At 43.2% G+C, this 26,406-nt stretch overlaps 2 protein-coding genes across 2 annotated transcripts in view; one reads left to right on the top strand and one right to left on the bottom strand.

Annotated features, from left to right (window-relative positions):
• Window positions 1-457: 457 nt before the first annotated feature.
• On the bottom strand, window positions 458-9,538 carry LOC137322809 (probable glutathione peroxidase 8-B). The gene is made up of 3 exons (XM_067985889.1): window positions 9,314-9,538; window positions 8,713-8,974; window positions 458-1,413 (listed from the first exon to the last, which is right to left on the bottom strand). Exons 1-3 carry the CDS (start codon window positions 9,515-9,517, stop codon window positions 1,250-1,252), a joined length of 630 nt encoding a protein of 209 aa, XP_067841990.1. The 5' UTR covers window positions 9,518-9,538; the 3' UTR covers window positions 458-1,249.
• A 7,176-nt stretch (window positions 9,539-16,714) lies between these two features.
• Window positions 16,715-26,406, top strand: part of LOC137334492 (cell division cycle protein 20 homolog) — a 50,900-nt gene continuing 41,208 nt past the window's right edge. The window contains exons 1-2 of the mRNA XM_067999600.1: window positions 16,715-16,855; window positions 17,347-17,428. Of these exons, the coding sequence (XP_067855701.1) occupies window positions 16,715-16,855; window positions 17,347-17,428 (223 nt within the window). The remainder of the gene's footprint in view (window positions 16,856-17,346; window positions 17,429-26,406) is intronic.

Genomic DNA, 26,406 nt, shown 5'->3' with positions numbered 1-26,406 from the left:
ACTTCCACTACAGATCCCCCCCTGTCCTAGCCCTGAACTTGCATTTTTCTGTAGTTTCTCTCCTATCTCCCCTCAGGCCCTCTCCGAGCTCATCATAACCATGAGACCCACCTCCTGCTCCCTCAACCTATTCCCACCAAACTGATGACCACTTAACTTCCCTTCCTGGCCCCCATGTTAGCTAATATTGTAAATGGTTCTCTCTCCTTGGGTACTGCCCCTCTCCCCTTCAAATCATAAGAAAAAGGACGATACAAGCATTATGATGAGAAAAAGTGCTCGCATTGAGATAGTGCCATAGGACTAGAAGGAGCGCATTTAAAGATTTCTTTTACAGAATCGCAATATCACTATTTGAATACTGAAAGAAACGTATCTGAAGTTGAAGATTTTCTTTAGGTGCACATACTGTCAGTCCTGGGACTGGCATTAAAAAGTATTGGACCACCCACAGAAATGAGTACAAACTAGCATTTAATCAGTAACCATGCAGAATGAATCAGATGACCTGAATTAAGAAGTGTAGCCATCTGCGCTACGGCAGGTAGCACATCTGCTCCAGTGCAAATATTTCCAATAGTCAACATAATGACTCAGAATCTGAGTTTTTGCAAAATTGATTTTGTCTGATCCAGGAGCTGAGTTTATAGACAAAACACTCCAAAACCCTTTAAATAAAAGGCATATAATGCATTTACATATGTGAGACCAGCAAGGTGTTCATTTTAAATCACATCTGATTTATATTACTGTAAATACATTGCAAACCAATTGTAATTGGAAAAGATAATCTGTTCATTCTTAGTGGTTGTTTTATCTTACACCATAAACAATTTAAATCGATTTTACGATTACCACAGCGTGTGATTGTACGTGCAATAGTAGTTCACAATGACCTGCAATGCTGCATTGGTATATTTCAGAAATATTATGAGACAAATATATATCTAGCAAAGCAGGTCATGTAAAGACAGTTTTTAGTTCACTATAAAATGATGACTTCATTCTATTGTAACTAAAAGCTGGAAACATTTGGAAGTAATTGTATGAAAGGCTGGTCACTTGACTAGAGAGTTTTAGGTTTGAATATTCAATACCAGATCCCACAATACCTCCATGTGATTGGATATTTCAGATCTAAGGGAGGGTTCACTGCCAAGTTAAACTGCAACAGTGTGTATGAGCTTTAAGAATGATGATTCTTTTTGAAATACAAAACAAGAGGGAGCTGTCAGACACTGCTGTTGTTTCAAAATTCATCTCTCTTTTTCAGTATAATATTTGCCACTAAGTCTGATACTTGTTGCTTGATGGCTGCCATGGGCTCTTCAGTTCGCCAGACCTTTATCACCTGGCCCTTTGGGTTAATCAGATATTTCCAAAAGTTCCATCGGGGCTCCATCTTTGTAGTGTCTAAAGTTTAAAAAAAAAACACACAAATAAATGTGCTTGCTAATGGAGGTAATGCATGAATAGTTAGTTTTTGAGGTATGAAGGCATGGACCAGGAGGCAAATTTCTGAGGTCAACACAAAATTGGCTAAACCAGAGAAAGCAAAGAAACAGTGTTGAAAAGGCAGGGGGTCATTAGCAGGGTGCCACAGCGATCAGTGCTGTGGCCATTGCTGCTTGCAGTATATATAAATGATTTGAAGAAGGTGACGGAAACAAAGCTAAGTTTGTGGATGACACCAAATTGGGAGGGGGGGGCAGTGTTTCAAACAATAGGGAGGAGGCAAGCCAAATACAGAGGGATCTGGGTGGGTTGGGTAGGAAGCTGATGAGTGGGAAATGGTACCTACTGTGGACAAACATAAGGTAATGAGACTATGGAAGAGAAATAAACAGTGAGAATATAAACCAAATGGCTCTAGGCTATACAACACAATACAGGAGAGGGATCTGTGGAGGGGTATTTGTGGAGATCCCTGAGCACATGAGACAGTCTAGCCAGTGAGGTTGTTGAGGCATATAGAATAAAAGATTTAAGGGAGAATTGGACAGATATTTGAGGAAGTGGAGATGGACTGTAGAGTTAATTCTGATCCTGTATTCTCAAAATGACTATTCCATGCATTCCATTTTAATGACAATTTCTTTTATGTCTGTATTTTTGCTGTTCCAATGCGTTTAAGTGCAGAAAAATTAAGAATAGCCCTTGTGATACAATGTAGAGTATGTAATAAGCAAACGTTAATCAGCTTTTTATCTCTCTTAAATTCTGCTTTCAATATTCAATTGCTAACACAATTTAGCAATGTGCAAACTACCACGGTATATTTTGATCTCTATCATCCTCAATAGCAGCAGTGCATGATTCATGGGAAACACTATTATACTAGGGACAGTATTAATGTGCTGCTGGAAATATCGCAATGATATTGTTTTTGAAGCAGTGCACTGGACTACATCCAGTGTTGCAAATACCTTACCTCAGCAGTTCATCATGAGTACTATGTCAATAGAAAGGTGACTTATCCATATCTGGCCCCAGTACACCAAAAGTCTCCACCGTGCCAGGTGCAGTCGCTCGAGTTTGGGGAGGTAGTGTCCTTTTAAATTTTCAGTGCACTAAGTAATTTTCTTTCCACCGTTCAATTGTAATACTGACATACAAATATGTAAGTGAGCTGACAATTAATTTAAATTATTACAGACAACTTGAATGTAGACTCTAAGAGTTCATTTACACAACACTATTGTCACTGTGAGATGGTTTGTTTACAGTGACAATAAACCTGTAGTGCTGATCTAAATCAGTTGTAAACAATTTTACAACACCCAGTTATAGTCCAACAAATTTATTTTAAATTCCACAAGCTTTCGGAGGCTTCCTCCTTCCTCAGGTGAACGGTGTCAACCCCAGTCCATCACCGGCATCTCCACATCAGATCCAAATCAGGGGAGAAGTGTGAGACTCCCTCAAGAATTTGGGTTTTAAAATTGTGTGAAATGTAACTCCAGGCCGATGTCAAACTGGGTTTAAAATGTGCCGAGTGGGTTCTTTGGCCATCCTAGGTAGTTCATAAACCTACCTAAAATTAATTTAAATGATTAGATATTGTGGATGCTGTCAGCTGTCTCCTTAAACAGTTCGGTGCCTATTTTACGAATGCGTGCTATCAGCGAGTAGCCTCACCTTCTGGCCGTCCAACTCGGGAAATTGTGGGGGCCCTGCTCACGATTTTCTGTTCGTTAAAATCAATGGATGGAAAATCATGGGCAGCAAGCCCAAAACTTCCCAATGTGCACCACTGACAGACAAGATTCCCACTGGTAATGTACATTCATAAAATTGGCCCCTTAAACTTTAGTTGCTGGGAGAAGAGGTTTGCATATGCACGAGAAGTGTAAACCAGTAGTGCCTGGTTTGAACCGATGGCTGCAGTATAAGTACATTGTCAGGTAATGAGTTTTGTCTTAATTGTTTAATTAAAAGTTTAAATAATGTCATTGGTCAAATGCTCAAACTGAACAAATTTGACAACAATGTTAAAGAGTAGACAAGCAGTAAGGGGATCTCCATAGTCTATATTATCCAGCACATCTGTCCAGCAAACGACATCATTTAAGTAATGAATTAAGTGTAGCAAAAAAAACTTATTACCTAAGTCTTACTTAGGGTAAGTGCTTATAATTCCTTGTATTGCCTTATATTACTGCTTTCATTATACACCTTTGTACTGCCAAGCTTTTTAGTATCCCAGCACTGAAGAATAACACCGCAAATGCCAGTCTCCACACCTCAATAGAAAATATACTTAAGAGGTGCTCCTGCATCAGTTTTTCCTTGCAGTAGTGGTGGCCATATATTTTGTTAGGATGTAGAGTTGCCAAAGCAGTTGCTTTATGGAGAACTGGTGGATGGCAGAAGAAAGCAGGGCGGACAACATAAGTTATAGAACTTCTATAAGAACACACTAAAAATTCACTTGAAGTAGTACAACATGGTCTTCGACAATTGTGAAACCCTGGCCACTGACAGATGGCAATGGCGTGCTGAAGTGAGAGAATGAGTGAAGGGCTTTGAACTGCTATGCCGTGCCAATGTGGAGGCAAGATGTGAGAGACAGAAGGATCGGCAACATCAGAGGAATCAACAGGAGAACCCCTCATGGGAACATGGTTATGTGGGGCTTGTGATAGACAATGTCGGTAATGTATCGGCCCACCTAGTCATCAAAATACGCGTCCACGTGAAATTAGGCTTCAGTGTTGGCAGCGAGATCCTCCAGTACAAGGGTCACACAATCTACTACCTAGTGGGCCCATAGCCAATGTGAAGCTGGCCTTTTACTTACTTCTTCTAAAAGTAAAAAAAAATTGTCTGGCTTCTGTAATCCTATACTATTTCCACACACGCCCGGCTAGCTCAGTCGGTAGAGCACGTGACTCTTAATCTCAGCGTTGTGCATTTGAGCCTCACGTTGGGCAGTTTGTGTTTATTAAGGAAAGGCATACTAATTCCACTGATTGAAAAGTAGTAGAGAGATCAACAAAAATAGGAGGGCAGTACATAACATTCCGTACGTGAATTTGTTGGGGGAGGGCAATTCAAAGACAAAAACATGTTTCTGCATTTAGCATCCTTGAATGAAATTCAATAGTTTCAGCAATTGTACATTACATCAGCATTGAAATAGACAAAGTAATGTTTAGCCCTCTTTAGTGTAAATTATATTTATTCTATGGGATTTCTGTCCAAGGCTGAATTGTAAAAGGTCACATCTGGAAGCATTAAATCCTTAGTGAGAGTCTCAGTATATTTCATAGACATATACCATGGCCTGTAATAGTTTAGTTCAGTTTATGTCATATATGGTTACATTGGTCTCCATGTTTTTTGGTTGTGTTTTATGGAGGTAACATCGTAATTTCGACTAAAAAATAGTTTCACAGTGACAACTGCCGAACCACCCTGCTGTCACATCATCTTATTTTCCAGCGAAGATTATTTTTTATCCTTTTAATGACCTACCTAACACGTGGTATAAATAGAGTAGACAATAAGCAGATATAGGAAATTACTGTATTTCTCATTTATTATCCTGACCACAGTTTGCTCAGAATTTTTTTGTTGTTGAGTTGGATCAGCTCACTCATGGAATATAAGTCCTATATCATGGCCCACCAATGCTTATCCTCTATTAGTTTTACAGCATTCTTGTGTAAGAATTAAAGTGGTACATAAAGGATTTATTTACTGATTTAACATTGTTCTGAAATCAAATCATACTGTGGATGTGCCAATATGGGAGTTATTTTAATCATGGAAGAGATCTAACTTTCCCACAGATGGATTTTACATGAGTCTTCCCTCCCAAATTAACTGTTAAAAATATTAATCAAGATGCTGAAGAAAGTTTGATTTATTTAATGATAAATAGTAAAGAGAAAACAAAATTCAAAGATGCCAATTATTTCAAAAGCCACTGTTCACTGGGGGTCTTCCATTTGTTAAGATATTTTGCAAGTGGCGTTTAATATTTTGCAGGGCAAATACAACTTAGTCCAGAATGGACTGTAACATACAACTGGTTTAGTCAGTTACATAAATTAAAATTAAACTGTAGTACTTTCTGACACATTTTCATCAAAAATATTAAAATAAAAAATTACTGTCAGCGATGTTCCTCTATAAATACCAAATCTGCTAGTTCCAAATTCCTCATTTCACTATTTTAACAGAGAGGTTAACCCATTTAAAATAAATGGGCCAAGAAGAAAAACAACAACTTGCATTTATATAGCACCTTTAACGTAGTAAAAACATCTCAAGGCACTTCACAGAACTGTTATCAGACAAAATTTGACACCGAGCCACATAAAGAGATATCAGGACAGGTGACCAAAAGCTTGGTCAAAGGGGTAGGTTTTAAGGAGTGACTTAAAGGAGGAGAGAGAGGTAGAGAGGTTTAGGGAGGGAATTCCAGAACTTAGGGCCTAGACAGTGGAAGGCACGGCCACCAATGGTGGCCTTTAACAACTCGCCTTGTAATGTGGAAAAACACCCCAAGGAGCTTCAAAAGTGTGAGGAAAACAGACACCAAATCAAAGCAGACATTAGGCAGTGAAGAGATAGTACTGGGTGTCAACAGCGTACATGTGGAGGTTGAACACAAGTCTGTCGATGATGTCTCCAAAAGGCAGCATTTAGATGAGCAAGAGGAGGAGGCCAAGGAGGGGTCTTTGGAGAACGCTCAAGGTGAGAGTGCTGAGAGGTAACCATTTTTAGAGATGCTCTGACTAGAATCGGATAGTAAGACTGGAACCAAATGACAGCAGTCACATACAGCTGGACATCAAAGAAAAGGTGTTGGAGGAGGATGGTGTGGTCCACCGTATTAAAGACTGTGGAGAGACCATGGTGGTTAAGGAGGGATAGTGCAGCTTGGTCACAGTTACGGAGGATATCATTTGTCACTTTGGTTAGGGCAGTTTTGGGAGGGTTGGAAATCTGATTGGCGGGATTCAAACAAGGAGGAATGGGCACAAATCTGGGAGGCAATAATAAGTTCAAGGACCTTGGACAGGAAAGAGAGGTTGGAAATGGGAGAAGGCAGAGGGGATCGAGGGTGGTTTTTCTGAGGAGAGGTGTGGCAATGGTAGTTTTGAAAGGGGGAGGCAATACCTGAAGAGATGTAACCATAAGAACATAAGAAATAGGAGCACGAGAAGGCCACACAGCCCCTCGAGCCTGCTCCATCATTCAATAAGATGATGGCTGATCTACGGCCTCAACTCCATTTTTCTGCCCAATCCTCATATCCCTTGATTCCCCATAGAGTCCAAAAATCTATCTATCTCAACCTTGAATATATTCAACGACTCAGCATCCACAGCCCTCTGCAGTAAAGAATTCCAAAGATTCACAACCTTCTGAGTGGTAACCATTTGCTATACCAGCTAGCATGGGGGCCAGGAAGGAAAATTGGGTGGTCAGGGGTTTAATAGAAATGGAGGCAAGGGAGCAGGAGGTAGGTTTTATGGATGACATGTGCTTGGAGTTGGCGGAGGGTGATTGGGGGAAAATAACAACATTTATATAGTGCCTTTAATGTAGTAAAGCATCCCAAGGTGCTTCACTGGAGCATTATCAAACAAAATTTGACACAGGGCCACATAAGGAGATATTAGGACAGGTGACCTAAAGCTTGGTCAAAGAGGTAGGTTTTAAGGAGTATCTTTCAGGAGAGAGACAGGGAGTTTAGGGAGGGAATTCCCTAAACTCCCTGGCGGCCTAGGCAGTTGAATGCACGGCCGCCAATGGTGAAGCGATTAAAATTCGCAAGAGGCCAAAATTGGAGGAGTGCAGAGATCTCGGAGGGTTGTAGGGCTGGAGGAGGTTACAGAGATAGGGAGGGGCGAGGCCATGGAGGGATTTGAAAACAAGGGTAAGAAATTTAAAATCGAAGCGTTGCCGGACTGGGAGCCAATGTAGGTCAGCGAGCACATGGGTGAAGGGAGAACGGGACTTGGTGCGAGTTAGGATACGGGCAGCAGAGTTTTGGATGAGCTCAAGTTTATGGAGGGTGGAAAGTGGGAGGCCGACCAGGAGAACATTGGAATAGTCAAGTCAAGAGGTAACAAGGCATGGATGAGGGTTTCAGCAGCAGATGAGCTGAAGTTGGGGCGGAGACGGGCGATGGTATGGAGCTGGAAGTAGGCGGTCTTGGTGATGGAGCAGATATGGGGTCGGAAGCTCATCTCAGGGACAAATAGGATGCCAAAGTTGCGAACGGTCTGGTTCAGTCTCAGACAGTTGCCAGGGAGAGGGATGGAGTCGGTGGCTAGGGAACGGAGTTTGTGGTGTGGACTGAAAACAGTCTTCCGAATATTTAGTTGGAGGAAATTTCTGCTCATCCAGCATTGGATGTCGAACAATCAACTTGACAAATCAGAGGCAGTGGAGGGTCGAGTGAGATGGTGGCGAGGTAGAGCTGGGTGTCGTCAGTGTACATGTGGAACTTGACGTCGTGTTTTCGGATGATGTCGCCGAGGAGCAGCAGGTAGATAGAAATAGGAGGTGGCCAAGGATAGATCCTTGGGGGACTCCAAAGGTAACGATGCGGGAATGGGAAGAGAAGCCATTCCAGATGATTCCCTGGCTACGACTGTATAGATAGGAATGGAACCAGGCAAGCGCAGTCCCACCTAACTGGATGACGGAGGAGGGGCGTTGGAAGAGGATGGTGTGGTCAACCTTGTCAAAGGCTGTAGATAGGTCGAGAAGGTTGAGGAGGGGTAGTTAACCACAGTCAGTCACATAGGATGTCATTTGTGACTTTGATAAGGGCCATTTCAGTGTTGTGGCAGGAACAGAAACTTGTTTGGAGGGGTTCAAACATGGAGTTCAAAAACAGAGAGATAAGAGTGCAGAGCTAGAGTGGTAAGGAGCCTGGGGGAGATTGGCTTAGAGGGCAAAGGGAAGCAGCAGAGACAGTTGATCAGATGGTCAAATAGATTTGGTTGCTCAACACTTTTTGGAATATACACAGGGGTTTTGCACTGCAACGCCCGTAAATACAAAAGACATTAAAAATAGTTTAACTGCAGTGGAAGTTTCAGATCATCACTGGTGAAGAGATAGGTAAAGGAAAGGTATAATTAAAACATTTCTTCCTTTAAACTCTTAACCATGCAACATAAATATAGACACACAAGTTAAGACAAGATTTGGTACGGGAAAATAAAACGATCAAAGTTATCTCACCTATGAGATATCGGAATGCAGGCTCGCTCTCGTTCCCTAACACTTTGATCTTGCCGAAAATGGGGAAGGTAACTCCGTAACTTGTTTTCGAGAAGCTGTCGATATGGGAGTTAGTGCCGGGCTCGGATTTTCCGAACTGGTTACAGGGGAATGCCAGCACGTTGAAGTGCATGGGCCCTAGTTCTCTCTGCAGCTCCTGCAGGCCCCGGTAATTTTTCTCTGTGTGCTCGCAGTTACTCGCCACGTTTACAACCAGAGAAGCCTGTATAACACAGAAAACACTCACTACTGTTGCAAAAAACCGGCCAACACGTTAACAACAATATCCGCGGCCAATGCTCGGTAATCAATCCTAAAGGAGAATGGGATAATTTTAACTAGTTCAAAAGAAAAGATAACCCGTATTAACAAAGTAAAAGTTAACGGGTGGGACGAAGATGAAATGCAGACATTAATTTCATTCATACAATCATGCATACTGTAAACATACAATCATAAAATAGAAGCAAATACCTACAGATTTACACACTGTCCTATAAACGATTAACGTGCAGTAACTCGTTCAAAAATGCAAAGAAGCCAGGGTTCTGATGCAACTCACTTTGCCTCTGTATTTTTCCAGGGAGACGGGCTTCCCTCTGGAATTCAAGACTTGGAAAGAATAGAAGTCTTTGTTTTTGTGCTTAAACAGTTTAAACTGCAGCACGCATAACGCGGTAATGCAGACCACAATGCATGTGAAGACCGCGAAGATTCGGGCTTTAGGCGTCCAGGATTTCAGTGTGAAAGCGGACACTGACTCCATTGTGCTGAGAGACAGAGAGGAATTGGGCTGGACTGTAAATGAAATGGTGGAGGGGAGGGAATAGCATACATGGCGAATTGGGATGTTCAGCTACAATTCTCTAATCTATCAACCCATGGCTGGCGTCCAGCACCGCTGAGACTTTTAACAACACTTGCTTTAAGGTTCCCATGGGTAATTTTTTTTGAAAGAAATCAACTGAAATATATATCCAAACTGAGCCTTACCTATTGGTACAATTCATGCAAAATAGTATGCAGTGTAGTTACAATTGTAATCTTTTACTTTATTCAATTTGTTGGACCTTTTCTAGCTTCATTTACGGGGGCACAAAATAGTCAATTACATTCTTGTCTATATTTCATCAATTCTGTTTCAAATCATGGAAGTTTGATACAATAGCTGCTGTAATTTGGGTGCATACATTCTTTTTCTACTTCAGTACATTGTTCTATTTTCGTTCATGATTGACAGAGACCGACAGTTGAGTTTCTGGCAGCCACCCCAAATTTCCAACATTGCTCAGCTGCAGGACCATCTCCAACACTTGGTATTCCCACTCATGCCTTCTTGAGCATTGAAGAAGATGCACTATGTTATGCACTGGTTATTAAGAATTGACGTTAATTGGGTTTGTCTCATCTTATTTTAGATGACTCTTATATAAAATTTGTTGTGGGTTGTATAGATTTTGGTCAGCTGGAGGAGCAAATTTTTTGAAATACTGCCATTGCTCTGGCATGCTTAAGGGAAGTCAAGAAGAGGGTGATTTTGACTTTGGATGATAGTGTAAAACAGGAGAGATCGATTCAGCCACCCATAATACATCTCTCCCAATTTTCATTTTCATGTTTGAACTCCTCCAATCAGGTTTCCGCCCCTGTCAGTACTGAAACGGCCCTTATCAAAGTCGCAAATGACATCCTATGTGACTGTGACCGTGGTAAACTATCCCTCCTCATCCTTCGCGACCTGTCTGCGGTCTTTGACACGGTTGACCACACCATCCTCCCCCAACGTCTCTCCTCCGTTGTCAAGCTGAGTGGGACTGCCCTCGCCTGGTTCCATTCCTATATATTCAGTCATAGCCATAGAATCACTTGCAATGGCTTCTCTTCCTGCTCGTGCACTGTTACCTCTGGAGTCCCCCAAGGATCTATCCTTGGCCCCCTCCTATTTCTCATCTACATGCTGCCCCTCAGCGACGTCATCCGAAAGCACAAAGTCAGGTTCCACATGTACGCTGACGACACCTAGCTCTACCTCACCACCACCTCACTCTGCCTCCACTGCCTCTGATTTCTCACGCTGCTTGTCCGACATCCAGTATTGGATGAATAGAAATTTCCTCCAGTTAAATATTGGGAAGAACAAAGCCATTGCCTTTGGTCCCCGCCACAAACTCCATTCCCTAGCCACTAACTCCATCCCTCTCCCTGGCCACTGTCTGAGGCTGAACCAGGCCAGTCTCAACCTTGGCATCCTGTTTGACCCTGAGCTGAACTTCCAACTCCATATCCACTCCATTACCAAGACCGCCTACTTCCACCTCTGTAACATCGCTTGTCTATGTCATCTGCTGCTGAAACCCTCATCCATGCCTTTGATATCTCTAGACTCGTATTTAAAGGCTATCCTGGCTGGCCTCCCACCTTCAACCTCCATAAACTTGAGCTCATCCAAAACTCTGCTGCACGTATCCTAACTCGCACCAAGTCCCGTTCACCCATTCACCCCTGTGCTCACTGACATTGGCTTCCGGTCCATCAACTCCTCTATTTTAAATTTCTCATCCTTGTTTTCAAATCCCTCCATGGCCTCGCCCCTGCCTAACTCTGTAACCTCCTCCAGCCCTACAACTCTCTGAGATCTCTGCGCTCCTCCAATTCTTGCCTCTTGCACATCCCCGATTTTCATCAACCCACCATTGGCAGGAGTGCCTTCAGCTGTCTAGTCCCTAAGCTCTGAAATTCCCTCCCTAAACCTCTCCGCCTCTCTACCTCTCCCTCCTCCTTTAAGACACACCTTAAAACCTACCTCTTTGTCACCTATCCTAATATCTCCCTATGAGGCCCTGTGTCAAATTTTGTTTGATAATGCTCCAGTGAAGCGCCTGGGGTCGTTTTACTACATTAAAGGAGCTACATTAAAGGAGCTAGCAAGTTGTTGTTGTTCCAGTGCCTTTTAATATAGCATTTACCAGGACCTATGGTTCTGTTAGAGGTCACATGGTGTATCGCTGCCATTTGTTTGCAATTCTCAGAATGCTTTCTAAAGACTCTTACTATTGTAGGCTTCCATCTTAACCAGAACTGCCTACATCTATTCGTCTTTTTAACACATTCTCTCTCCTGGTTTGCAGGTGGCAGAAAGAGGAAAGCAGACTGCTTCTCAGTTTAAAACCAATACAACTGGGAACAGGATGAAGTGGGAGCTGCCAAGCCCGGTCGCCAGTAGCAGTCCTGTTGTTGCACGGTGGCAGCACTTACACAGGAGAGAATGCAGAAGTGCAGCTGCTGCAAATGGAGCTCCAGTAGTGACAGTAATAGAGGCAGGAGGGAGAACTAGGACTGGGGCAGTGACAGGGAGTGGGGCAGTGACAGGGAGTGGGACAGTGACAGGGAGTGGGGCAGTGACAGGGAGTGGGGCAGTGACAGGGAGTGGGACAGTGACAAGGACTGGGGCAGTGACAGGGAGTGGGGCAGTGACAGGGAGTGGGACAGTGACAGGGAGTGGGGCAGTGACAGGGAGTGGGGCAGTGACAGGGAGTGGGACAGTGACAGGGAGTGGGACAGTGACAAGGACTGGGGCAGTGACAGGGAGTGGGGCAGTGACAGGGAGTGGGACAGTGACAGGGAGTGGGTCAGTGACAGGGAGTGGGGCAGTGACAGGGAGTGGGACAGTGACAGGGAGTGGATCAGTGACAGGGAGTGGGGCAGTGACAGGGAGTGGGACAGTGACAGGGAGTGGATCAGTGACAGGGAGTGGGGCAGTGACAGGGAGTGGGACAGTGACAGGGAGTGGATCAGTGACAGGGAGTGGGGCAGTGACAGGGAGTGGGGCAGTGACAGGGAGTGGGACAGTGACAGGGAGTGGATCAGTGACAGGGAGTGGGGCAGTGACAGGGAGTGGGACAGTGACAGGGAGTGGATCAGTGACAGGGAGTGGGGTAGTGACAGGGAGTGGGACAGTGACAGGGAGTGGATCAGTGACAGGGAGTGGGGCAGTGACAGGGACTGGGACAGTGACAGGGACTGGGGCAGTAACAGGGACTGGGGCAGTGACAGGGACTGGGGCAGTGATGGTAACAAGTGCACAAGCTGAGGCTAAAGCAGTGACATTAACAGAGACACCAGCAAGAAATAGATATGGGACCGGAGTAGAAGTAGTGATAATGATACAGGCGGAAGAAAGGACTGGGGCAGTGATAGTGGCAGCAGCTGGAGGTGGAACTGGGGCAGGAGCAGAGAATGAAACTGGATCTGTGACTGTTACTGGTTCTGTGGTAAGGACAGTAACAGGGCCAGGAGCAGAGACTGGGCCTGGGATTGAGGCAGTGACAGAGATAGAGACAGGTACGGAGGATTTAGCCAAACTGGAACTCCCTACAACCAAGAACATGGGCTTCCAGTCAGCATGTCCAGGGCACTGTGAGACTCCAGGTATGTGTGTTTTGTAATACTTTAACAAAATAAATATTATATCACTAAAAAGAAATGAAAAACAGGAATAAAAGTGAGCCAACTTTTGTGTGCAGTAGAGGGGACTGTTTCCCAATTTATCTAAGTTTATATTTCAATATAAGAAAAACTGTAAATCTAGCATGCATTTTTTGTCTGTCAAACCATATTTCTGTCACATTTAATTATAGTCAAAGTCCTAGGTAAATGTTCTGTGCCGGTTGATTGGCTCATATGAAAATTTCTTCCAGTTCATTGGGTCAGATGGGAGCTGGTATATCAGTGGAGACCGGCACACTGAGCTGGTTGAGGCCTACGGCCTCCACAGGGCAGATATGGACCCACTGGCGAATGGCCTATACCTCCGAAGAAAAGGATTTAAAAAAAATTGGACAGATCTGCCCCCTTACTAAACCGGGATAACGGGGGTCCTGGACAACCCCCCCACCCACACCTAAGGGCAGTTGTTCACCGTAGATGCCTTCGAAGTGGTGCTTGTGCCCACCTGCACCATGATAATGGGGTGCCCTCTCACTGACCCTGCAAACTCTGGCAGGCACCAGTGGGCGTCATCCTAGTGTAAGCATCGGCATCGCAAACCATGGATTCTGACATCAGGGAAGAGTTAAGGGTGTATAAGCAACTTCCAACCTAAAGAGAAATTTTCCCAGCAAAATAAAAAAAACTCCAATCAACCTCCTGATGTGCCAGTTTAACAACCAAAGTGACTTATGGCCTTGAAGGTCTAGGCCATATTACTCAGTTCTCCCTTAGCAGCAGAATAATACTTTGTGCATTACATAGTCCTTATGGAACTCTGATGTGCCACACGCAAATCGGGTAGAAGAACAGCAATATGTATCTTAACAAAATATAGAAAGGAACAGATTCTCCCTATAATATAATTACTACATTTTTTTCTCTCTTCTTGTACTTTTTTGTAGTATTAATATAATTTACCATTAATCATGGCTGTTTATTTTAAATAAGCAATAAACACCAGTAAATTAATGAAAAAAGAGAAGAATGATGTAGAGGCACTACTCTATACCAAAAGCATTCGATCCCCATGCACACACAGTCCCCAGAATTCCTTGAGTTGTGATCCCGGTAGTTATGCCAGGATTGCACCTGCCAATGACCTCCAGCATGGACCTTGCTGGAGTTTGTGGGGTCAACAGGAGGGTGCCTCATTTGCATGGGCCCAGGTGGATGCAAGCCCCACATTGAGAACATCTCCCATGCCTGTCTGGCAAAAGCCCCTTTTGGAATCTCTTTGGGATTGATTGCCATTTGCCTTTGAACTTTCAGCTGCATTATAGTTCCAGAATGGAACCTGCATCTACTTTCAGCAGACATAGATCCTATTGGGCCTGTCAGGAGTGCAGCTGATGAATTCCCTACCTGGAAATATCCTCCAGACGCACCCACAAAGTGCTGGCTAAATGTGGTTGAAGCAGGCAGAAGAGTCGCCTGACCCCAATTCACAATTACCTGCAACTTTATTATTGGGGTGGAAACTTTGCAGATTCAGGTTCCACCCCATTTCTGACCCACCGACCCCGTCGGAATTACCCGATAATTGTACAATTTAAATTCCGCTGTTTCTCCCTAACATATTTTCTTTTCCTTATCACTAAGGTAACTTTATCACCAGAACTTGTGTGAGATCCACAAGAACCAAAGGAAAAAAATGCACTGAGAGATCCATATCCCGAGTTTGTATTGAGTTGGCTGATTTCAGATGGGCAGTAATAGGGCTGTTACAATTGTTCTCAACATCCTTGGGCTCCCCAGCTGTTTGCTATCCAGCACTGACCCCTACTGGCAGCCTGTCGTGTGGGTGTCAGGTGAAGTTGGCTGTGACCGAATAGCCTCCCATCTGTCACCGTCGAGGCTCATACCTAAACAATGGCCACATAGACGAGATATTGGAGGATGCCTGAAGAGCCATGTCCCATCAAATATTCAGTGCTTTCAAGAGAGCTGGCAAAGGGGGAAAATTGGCAAGAAAACAAAGACATGCGGAAGTCTATATGTGTTGTAAACAATATCAAACTTTAGCGTGTTCCAAAGCAATAATAAGTCTCAGGTTCACGATCACGGTTTCTGATATTATCCCTCAGGGCCTTGAAACATTCTCTGGACTGTGTGTTCTACACGTTAAAGCTGGATTCTTAATGTTTACAGAATGAAATAATCCCAAAGAGAATTAATGTTAGTGAAACTTTTGCTATAAAGCTGCAGCTAGGTGGTGCAATAACATAGCATATATGTATTGACTGTTATTTTCAAACAATCAACCATGGAATATCATTTGATAAACTTGAAATAATTCAGTTATTAATCCTTCAGATTAGATGTCACCTGACATCCACACAACAGGCTTCCAACACTGAGGGCGAGTGGACATCCATCCATTGGTTCACAGTGGGCGTCATGGCAATCACAGTCAACAAAACTAATGGTTCCAGCTATTTCCCATTCCACTCTTTCTTATGTTCTTATTTAAAACAACGCACAGGAAAAATAATCGCTGTATAATTACCATTTTTTAAAGAAAAGTTTAAAATAAACAATCAAACTGTAACATTGCTTAAAGCTGTCTTACAATTAAAGAAGCTGTATATAGTGATATATGCTGTTCGGAACCTTGTTTTTTAGTCCATCATTTTGCCACATTATTTTAAAAGCAAACAATATGCACAACTGCATGTACTTGTCATTATGTACAGCTCTTTTTAATCTTTAGGGCAGTTTTAAGCAATGTCCAGTATTTACAGTCTGTATTATTTATTTTAAACATTTCTTTAAGAAATGAAGTTTATGCTCATCAACATAAGGGATGTTCGTGGAATACATTCCCATTTCAGACACCCAGACTCAGCATCAAGCACTCACAGGTTAGGTATAACATGATAAAACTCCCTTTACTCTGCCCCATTAATGTGCATTAGCCCCAACCTCAGAGAGTAGCCTGTACTGGACTCTAAGGGAATCAAGGGTGATGGGGATCGAGCGGGAAAGTGGAGTTGAGGTTGAAGATCAGCCATGATCTTAATAAATGGCGGAGCAGGCTCGAGAGGCCATATGGCCTACTCCTGCTCCTATTTCTTATGTTCTTATACTGTATAGTGTATACTCAGATTGCCAAGTTAGTACCTAAATAGGGCCAGGTTGTACTGTTAGCCCATGTTCACTTGCAACAATCCCAGCTCCTTTCATGTAGGACCAGACAGAATGGGCTTCCATCCCACTTATCCCATCTGGATTTAATCCAGATTCCAGAGGCCAATGTGCAATTCACTGCACTGCCCTGTCCTCCCTTAGCCTTATTTTTCAGGTCATTATTATACGAAAAGCTTTGGGGATAAACAACATACATCCGTAGATATGATTATGATTTTTTGTTTTCATTTGTACAACATTAACCAGATGCTATTATCTACCTGTCATAGTTTGTAAATGTGTTCACAGCTGTGCTTACTAACTCTTTTTGCTTTTATTGTTGTCCAAAATGACAGAGACTACTAACAGGAAGAGAGTATCTGCAACAACTTTTACTGATTACTGCCGCCCTGATCGTAAGCAGTCACACCAAAACTCTGCCAACCACCTTTTAAACAGCCAGAAAGAAAGCCGCCTTGCAACAAAACAGGTAGGCAAATGCAGAGTACCTTGCAAAGTAATACAGCCATATTGATGATGTGATGTCAGGTATTATTTTAGCAAATATCTACCATCTCGCTTTAATTCAGGCAGTACTTTTTTAAAACTACATGATAGCTTATAAAACTAACAATTATTAAAGACCATAATAAAAAATATTTTGCTTTTGGGATACACATTATGATTTAGCAATCCAGGTGCAAAGCTTCGGATGACAGGACGTTGTACTGGCAGTTCTGGTGCAGAGGTCAGTGTACTTGATTCGTGGCTCACCTGATTTACTTTCCAATAAAATTGAAACCATTAGACTAATATCTTTGTTAAAATAGCAGAGAGAGGAATTTATTGTAATCACATTAAGTGTTAGCATGATACTTAAATTGCCTTCGTCCAGTAATTTATAGGCTATTGTGCATGTATTATAAGTGCATATTACTAAAACTAATATTCACTATAATGTTTTAATATATTTTAAAATAGAAACCCCAGAGAGTGATATCTTCCAGCTTAAACAAGTCCAGAATTGTGCTTATCAGTGGAAAATGTAGCCATACTTCTAAAGGTAAAGTGATGCCATTAATTATCTGTTTGCTTCCAATGTACTGAATTTATACTTTAAAGTGAAGATATATTGTTGTTGTGGCCGATATATAGTCTAGGTCAGAATCCGTCCTAGAAAAGTTTACTGATACAGGGGTACTGGCTGGCTGTGATAGTATACCAAATTAGACAATTTTTGGTTGACAAATTTAGGCATTTTTAGCTTCATGCCCTGTGCAGTTTACAGACTTTTATTTTCTTCCCCCAATCCTCTACTTGTTTCTGATTTTATTCTGTTGCCCCTTATCTATGATTGGTGCTGATTCATGCTGCAGTTTGATTCCACATGTTGATGGCTCCTGGTACATCTTTCAAGTGGCTGCTCATCACATGTGAATCTGGACAGTGAATGCTGGTGGATTTTTGACTGTGGAGAACTTAATAACCAAGCTTATCTCAGACTTTCAACTTGTATGATTCCAGCAGAGTTGCTGCATAGAGATGAAAAGAACTATGGGCAATTTCCCCATTCCACCAGAGGGATATTGATTGCATCATAATTACATAGAATTACAAAGAATGTACAGCACAGAAACAGGCCACTCAGCCCAAAAGATCCATGCCAGTGTTTATGCTCCACAATAACCTCCTCCCACCCTACTTCATCTAACCCTATCAGCATATCCTTCCATTCCTTTCTCCCTCATGTGTTTATCTAATTTCCCCTTTAATGCATCTATGCATTTGGAACTCCCTACCTAACAGCACTATGGGAGAACCTTCACCACATGGACTGCAGCGGTTCAAGAAGGCGGCAAGGGCAATTAGGGATGGGCGATAAACGCTGGCCTTGCCAGCGATGCTCACATCCCATGAACAAATTTTTAAAAAGTTGCTTCAAATACTCCTTGTGATAGCAAGTTCCACATTCTAACACCCTTTGGGTAAAGAAATTTCTCCTGAATTCCCTATTGGATTTATTAGTGACTATCTTATATTTATGGCCCCTAGTTCTGGTCTCCCCCAGAAGTGGAAACATCGTCTCTATGTCTACCCTCCCAAACCCTTTCATAATCTTAAAGACCTTCATCAGGTACCCCTCAGTTCTCTCTTTTCTACAGAAAAGAGCCCCAGCCTGTTCAATCTTTCCTGATAGGTATAACCTACTAGTTCTGGTATCATCCTAGTCAATCTTTTCTGCATATTTTCCAGTGCCTCTATATCCTTTTCATAATATGGAGACCAGAGCTGTTCACAGTACTCCAAGTGTGGTCTGACCAAGGTTCTATACAAGTTTAACATAATTTCCCTGCTTTTCAAATCTATCCCTCTAGAAATGAACCCCAGTGCTTTTGATTGGAAGGTAGCAAATATAACACTGCTATTCAAGAAAGGAGGGAGAGAAAACAGGGAACTACAGGCCAGTTATCCTGACATCAGTCGTCGGGAAAATGCTGGAATCCATTATTAAGGACGTGGTAAGGGGGCACTTAGAAAGTCATAATATGATTAGGCAGAGTCAACATGGTATTATAAAAGGGAAATCGTGTTTGACAAATCTATTAGAGTTTTATGAGGATATAACTAGCAGGGTAGATAAAGGGAACCAGTGGATGTAGTATGTTTGAATTTTCAAAAGGCATTCGATAAGGTGCCACACAAAAGGTTGTTACACAAGATTAGGGTTCATGGGATTAGGGGTAATATATTAGCATGGATAGAGGATTGGTTAATGGACAGAAACAGAGAGTAGGAATAAACGGGTCATTTTCAGGTTGGCAGGCTGTAACTAGTGGGGTGCTGCAAGGATCAGTGCTTGGGCCTCAGCTATTTACAATCTATATTAATGACTTAGATAAAGGGATCAAGTGTAATGTATCCAAGTTTGCTGACAATACAAAGCTAGGTGGGAAAGTAAGCTGTGAGGAGGACACAAAGAGTCTGCAAAGGGATATAGACAGGTTAAGTGAGTGGGCAAGAAGGTGGCAGATGGAGTATAATGTGAGAAAATGTGAGGTTATTCACTTTGGTAGGGAGAATAGAAAAACAGAATATTTTTTAAACGGTGAAAAACTATTAAATGTTGGTGTTCAGAGGGATTTGGGTCTCCTTATCCATGAAGCACAGAAAGTCAACATGCAGGTACAGCAAGCAATTAGGAAGGCAAGTGATATGTTAGCCTTTATTGCAAGGGGTTGGGAGTACAAGAGTAAAGAAGCCTTGCTGCAACAGGCCTTTGGTGAGACCTGGAGTACTGTGTACAGTTTTGGTCTCCTTACCTAAGGAAGGATATAGTTGCCTTAGAGGTGGTGCAAAGAAGGTTCACTAGATTGATTCCTGGGATGAGAGGGTTGTCCTATGAGGAGAGATTGAGTAGAATGGGCCCATACTTTCTGGAGTTCAGAAGAATGAGAGGGCTTTACAGGGTAGATGCTGAGAGGCTGTTTTCCCTGGCTGGAGAGACTGGAACTAGGGGGCATAATCTCAGGATAAGGGATTGGCAATTTAGGACAGAGATGAGGAGAAATTTCTTCATTCAGAGGGTTGTGAATCTTTGGAATCCTCTACCTCAGAGGGCTGTGGATGCTCAGTTGTTGAGTATATTCAAGGCTGAGATCGATAGATTTTTGGACCCTAAGGGAATCAAGGAATATGGGGATCAGGCGGGAAAGTGGAGTTGAGGTTGAAGATCAGCCATGATCTTATTGGATGGCTAAGCAGACCTCTTTCTCAATCCTTTTTCCAATGAATTTTTATATACATGTAATAGTGCTTCTGCTATCTCTTCCCTAACTTCTTTTAATATGCGTGGATGCAATCCATCCGGACCAGAGGTTTTATCCTCTCTAAGTTTGATTAGATTATCTATTATCTCCCCTGTTTCTATCTTAAATGATTTATATCTTTTTGATCTCCTCTTCTAATGTCATGCCCACTATGTTAGGCCCCCAAGGTAAATAATGAGGCAAACTAATTGTTTAATATTTCTGCCATTTTGCTGTCATTACCTGTGAGTTTATCATGTGTATCCTTTAGTGGCTGAATCCTGATTTTTCTTTTGCTATTTCTTTTGCTATTCCTTGTGGTTTCTCTTTGCCTTCCTAATTGTTTTTTTAAACTTCTTTCTTAACCTTTTTATACACCCTTTTGTCATCCTCTCCTTCGTTGTCTATGTACATAGTGTTAGCCTTTTCTGTTTTATCAATTTTGTCCTTATTTCTTTATTCATTTATGGTGTAGCATTACCGGCTAGTCTGTTCTTGCTTTTTAGTGGGATACATTTCTCCTGGACTCTATTGATCACTGTTTTATATGTTTCCCACTGCTGTTCTATTTCTTTGTTTGTCAGTAAGTTTTTCCAGGTTATTTTCCCTAGTTCTAATCTCATCCCCCTAAAATCAGCTTTTGTTCAATTTATTACTTTGGTCTTTGTCTTACTTAGTGTTCTTCTCAATCTTTATCTTAAATCTTATTAGGTTGTGATCGCTATTGCCTAGATGTTCCCCTACACTTACTTCTCATCTCTTCTGGTTCATTTCCCATTACTAGATCCAGCAGTGCTTCCTCTCTTTTTGGGCTTTTAACATACTGGGTAAGAAAGGAGTCCTGCACACACTGTAAAAACTCCATTCCCTGTACCCCTTTACTTACCCTTTCCTGCCAGTTTATTTGGGGGTAGTTAAAATCTCCCATGAGTATTATTCCATGTACTTTATTCATTTCACATATTTGGTTACATATTTCTTCTTCCACCTCCTTTCCACTATTAGGTGTTTTTTTAATTCATTCATAGGATGTGGTTGTCGCTGACAAGGATAGCATTTATTGCCCATCCCTAATTGCCCTTGAGAAGGTAGTGGTGAGCCGCCTTCTTGAACCGCTGGAGTCCATGTGATGAAGGTTCTCCTACAGTGCTGTTAGGTAGGGAGTTCCAGGATTTTGACCCAGCGACGATGAAGTCAGGATGTTGTGTGACTTGGAGGGAACGTGCAGGTGGTGTTGTTCCCATGTGCCTGCTGCCCTTGTCCTTCTAGGTGGTAGAGGATATGATGTGGAGATGCCGTTCACATCGTTCACCTGACGAAGGAGGAAGCCTCCGAAAGCTTGTGAATTTAAAATAAAATTGCTGGACTATAACTTGGTGTTGTAAAATTGTTTACAGTAGAGGATATGGGTTTGGGAGGTGCTGTAGAAGCATGTGTTGCTGCAGTGCATCTTTTAGTTGGTACATACTGCAGTCACGGTGCGCCGGTGGTGGAGGGAGTGAATGTTTAAGGTGGTGGATGGGGTGCCAATTAAGCGGGCTGCTTTGTCCTGGATGGTGTCGAGCTTCTTGAGTGTTGTTGGAGCTGCACTCATCCAGGTAAGTGGAGAGTATTCCATCACACTCCTGACTTGTGCCTTGTGGATGGTGGAAAGGCTTTGGGGAGTCAGGAGGTGAGTCACTCGCTGCAGAATATCCAGCCACAGTATTTATGTCATAGAGTCATAGAGTCATAGAGAGTCATAGAGTCATACAGCACGGATAGAGGCCCTTCGGCCCATCGTGTCCGCGCCGGCCATCAGCCCTGTCTACTCTAATCCCATATTCCAGCATTTGGTCCGTAGCCTTGTATGCTATGGCATTTCAAGTGCTCATCCAAATGCTTCTTGAATGTTGTGAGGATTCCTGCCTCCACAACCCTTTCAGGCAGTGAGTTCCAGACTCCAACCACCCTCTGGGTGAAAAAGTTCTTTCTCAAATCCCCTCTAAACCTCCCGCCTTTTACCTTGAATCTATGTCCCCTTGTTATAGAACCCTCAACGAAGGGAAAAAGCTCCTTAGTATCCATCCTATCTGTGCCCCTCATAATTTTGTACACCTCAATCATGTCCCCCCTCAGCCTCCTCTGCTCCAAGGAAAACAAACCCAATCTTCCCAGTCTCTCTTCATAGCTGAAGCGCTCCAGCCCTGGTAACATCCTGGTGAATCTCCTCTGCACCCTCTCCAAAGCGATCACATCCTTCCTGTAGTGTGGCGACCAGAACTGCACACAGTACTCGAGCTGTGGCCTAACCAGTGTTTTATACAGCTCCATCATAACCTCCTTGCTCTTATATTCTATGCCTCGGCTAATAAAGGCAAGTATCCCATATGCCTTCTTTACCACCTTATCTACCTGATAAGGTGGTAAAGAAGGCATATGTGGCAGGTCCAGTTAAATTTCTGGTCAATGGTGACCCTCAGGATGTTGATGGTGGGGAGTTCGGCATTGGTAATGCCGTTGAATGTCAAGGGGAGGTAGTTAGACTCTCTCTTGTTGGAGATAGTCATTGCCAGGCACTTGTGTGGCGCGAATGTTAATTCCACTTATCAGCCCAAGACTGGGTGTTGTCCAGGTCTTGCTGAATGTGGGAACGGACTGCTTTGTTATCTGAGGGGTTGTGAATGGAGCTGAACAGTGTGCAATCATTAGCGAACATCCCCACTTCTGACCTTCTGATGGAGGGAAGGTCATTGATGAAGCAGCTGAAGATGGTTGGGCCTAGGACACTGCCCTGAGGAACACCTGCAACAATGTCCTGTGGCTGAGATGATTGGCCTCCAACAACCACTACCATCTTCCTTTGTGCTAGGTATGACTCCAGCCAATGGAGACTTTTCCCCCGATTCCCATTGACTTCAATTTTACTAGGGCTCCTTGGTGCCACACTCGGTCAAATGCTGCCTTGATGTCAAGGGCAGTCACTCTCACCTCACCTCTGGAATTCAGCTCTTTTGTCCATGTTTGGACCAAGGCTGTAATGAAGTCAGGAGCCAAGTGGTCCTGGTGGAACCCAAACTGAGCATCGGTGAGCAGGTCATTGGTGAGTAAGTGCTGCTTGATAGCACTGTCGACGACACCTTCCATCACTTTGCTGATGATTGAGAGTAGATTGATGGGGTGGTAATTGGCCGGATTGGATTTGTCCTGCTTTTTGTGGCCAGGACATACCTGGGCAATTTTCTACTTTGTTGGGTAAATGCCAATGTTGTAGCTGTACTGGAACAGTTTGGCTGGAGACGCAGCTAGTTCTGGAGCACAAGTCTTCAGCACTACAGCTGGGATGTTGTCGGGGCCCATAACCTTTGCTGTGTCCAGTGCACTCAGCAGTTTCTTGGTATCACGTGGAGTGAATCGAATTGTCTGAAGACTGGCTTCTGTGATGGTGGCAATATCGGGAGGAGGCCGAGATGGATCATCCGCTCAGCACTTCTGGCTGAAGATGGTTGCAAATGCTTCAGCCTTGTCTTTTGCACTCACGTGCTGGGCTCTGCCATCATTGAGGATGGGGATGTTCACGGAACCTCCTCCTGCCGTTATGTGTTTAATTGTCCACCACCATTCACAACTGGATGTGGCGGGACTGGTTGTGGAATCGCTTAGCTCTGTCTATAGCATGTTGCTTCTGCTGTTTAGCATGCATGTAGTCCTGAGTTGTAGCTTCACCAGGTTGGCACCTCATTTTTAGGTACACCGGTGCTGTTCCTGGCATGCTCTTCTACACTCCTCATTGAACCAGAGTTTATCCCCTGGCCTGTTGGTAATGGTAGAGGGAGGGATATGCCGGGCCATGAGGTTACAGATTGTGGTGGAATACAATTCTGATGCTGCTGATGGCCCACAGGCACCCCTAAAGTGCTAGCTAAATGTAATTGGAGCAGCCAGAAGAAGCAGAAGAAGAAGCAGAAGAAGAGCTGCATCAATCCCATAAAAGAGCAGGGGGAGAGAAAACGCTGGAAAATTTAAAATTAAATTAAACACTAACTTGCCTGAGCAGAAAAATTGGTCTAAGAAAAAAAACAATAAGGCTGTGGAGCTCTCAGAGAAAGTTCACAAATTCACTCCCCATGCCACTGGGTGGCAAGATTGTGCAATGACAGTGTGACAAGTTTACATAGGCAAATTCCATATTAAATGTAGAGACAGGAAATCATGATGGGAAAAATTTGGCAACAAAACTGTGACCAAAGTGTGACAACAGGAAGTTAACAGTGTAGACAGGAAATGCACACAGACTTAAGATTTCTACAATATTTTAGATATAGATAAATCTAAAATTATTTTTGGCGTCAAATGCTGAATTACAGTAGACTTCAAACTGTTCAGAAATGCACCAAATAAGTACCAAAAATCCTCGATGGAGCATTGACTCAGAACTATCTAGGAATTAAATTTTACGCCATTGTAACTACTTCTTTTCATATGTCATAAGTGAGGCCATTGTGATTTCAGTTCTCATAGCAAAATAAACTGAAGGTGGTCCCAAAACACTAATAAAACTCCTGAGATCCAATGTATTAAAAGGAATTTAACTTATTCAGTCCCCTAGAAGCTGAGATCTTGGTTATAGAGCCATAGAGGTTTACAGCACAGAAGGAGGTCATTCAACCCATCATGTCTGTGCTACCTCTTTGCTAACGCAATCCAAAACTAACCCCACTGCCCTGCTCTCTCCCCATAGCCCTGTATGTTCCTCTGCTTCAAATATTTATCCAAATTTCCTTTAAAAGATGCAATGGTTTCTGCCTCAACGATTCCCTATGGAAAAGCATTCCATGATCTACCGACCCTTTGTGTAAAGAAATGGCTCCTAATCGCTCTCCTTATTCTCTCAGTGATAATTTTAAATGGATGATTCCTTGTCACTGACCCCAATCAGAGGAAATACAATTCCTCTATTCATTCTATGATTCTATGATTCTATTAAGAATCTACATAATTTTAAAAACCTCTCTTAAATCTCCTCTTAGCCTTCAAAGTCACAAATGACATCCTATGTGACTGTGACCATCGTAAACCAACCCTCTTCATCCTTCTTGACCTGTCTGCAGCCATTGACACGGCTGACCACACTATCCTCCTCCAACGCTTCTCCTCCGTTGTCCAGTTGGGTTGCACTGCGCCCACCTGTTTCCATTCCTATCTATCCAGTCATAGCTAGAGAATCACCTGCAATGGCTTCTCTTTCTGCTCCTGCACCATTTTGTCTGGAGTCCCCCAAGGATCTATCCTTGGCCCACTCCTATTTCTCATCTACACGCTGTCCCTTGACGACATCATCCAAAAAAACGTCAGGTTCCAAATGTACACTGATGACACCCAGCTCTACCTCACAACCACTTCCCTCGCCTCCTCCACTGTCTCCGATTTGTCATACTGCTTGTCCGACATCCAGTACTGGATGAGCAATAATTTCCTTCAAATAAATAATAAGAAGACCGAAGCCATTGTCTTCGGTCCCCGCCACAAACTCTGTTCCCTAGCCACCGACTCCATTCCTCTCCCTGGTCACTGTCTGAGGCTGAACCGGACCCTGAGATGAGCAGGGTCAAATAGGATGCCAAAATCTGCTGCTGAAACCCTCATCCACGCCTTTGTTACCTCTAGATTTGACTATTCTAAAGCTCTCCTGACTGGCCTCCCATCTTCCACCCGCCATATACTTGAGCTCATTCAAAACTCTGCTGCCCGTATCCTAACTTGCACCAAGTTCATCCATCACCCCTGTGTTCGCTGACCTACATTGGCCCCCGGTCCGGGAATGCCTTGATTTTAAAATTCTCATCTTTGTTTTCAAACCTCTCCATGGCCTCGCCCCTCCCTATCGCTGTAGCCTCCTCCAGCTCTATAACTATCTGAGATCTCTGCGCTCCTCCAATTCTTGCCTTTTGCGCATCCCTGATTTTAATCGCTCCACCATTGGCGGCCGTGCCTTCAGCTGCCTAGGCCCTAAGCTCTGGAATTCCTTCCCTAAACCTCTATGCCTCTTTACCTCTCTCTCCTCCTTTAAGACCTACTCTTTAAAACCTACCTCTTTGACCAAGCTTGTTCTAATGCCTCCTTATGTGGCTCAATGTCAAATTTTATTTGATAATTGCTCCTGTGAAGCGCCTTGGGACATTTTACTACGTTAAAGGCGCTATATAAATGCAAGCTGTTGTTGTTTTTCATCCACGGTGTTGAATGTCTTTCCATT

This window comes from Heptranchias perlo, chromosome 1 (assembly GCF_035084215.1).
Source record: "Heptranchias perlo isolate sHepPer1 chromosome 1, sHepPer1.hap1, whole genome shotgun sequence".
Classification (NCBI taxonomy): Eukaryota; Metazoa; Chordata; class Chondrichthyes; order Hexanchiformes; family Hexanchidae; genus Heptranchias; species Heptranchias perlo.
This window is presented reverse-complemented; position numbering and strand designations above follow the sequence as displayed.

What these genes read in the sequence shown, in the direction of transcription:
- LOC137322809 (XM_067985889.1), bottom strand. Translation starts at nt 9,517, where the DNA reads ATGGAGTCAGTGTCCGCTTTCACACTGAAATCCTGGACGCCTAAAGCC. An exon ending in TGGAAAAATACAGAGGCAAA is followed by an intron (nt 8,975 to 9,313) that starts GTGAGTTGCATC and finishes TGTGTTATACAG; the next exon opens with GCTTCTCTGGTTGTAAACGT. An exon ending in TGCATTCCGATATCTCATAG is followed by an intron (nt 1,414 to 8,712) that starts GTGAGATAACTT and finishes TTTAAACTTTAG; the next exon opens with ACACTACAAAGATGGAGCCC.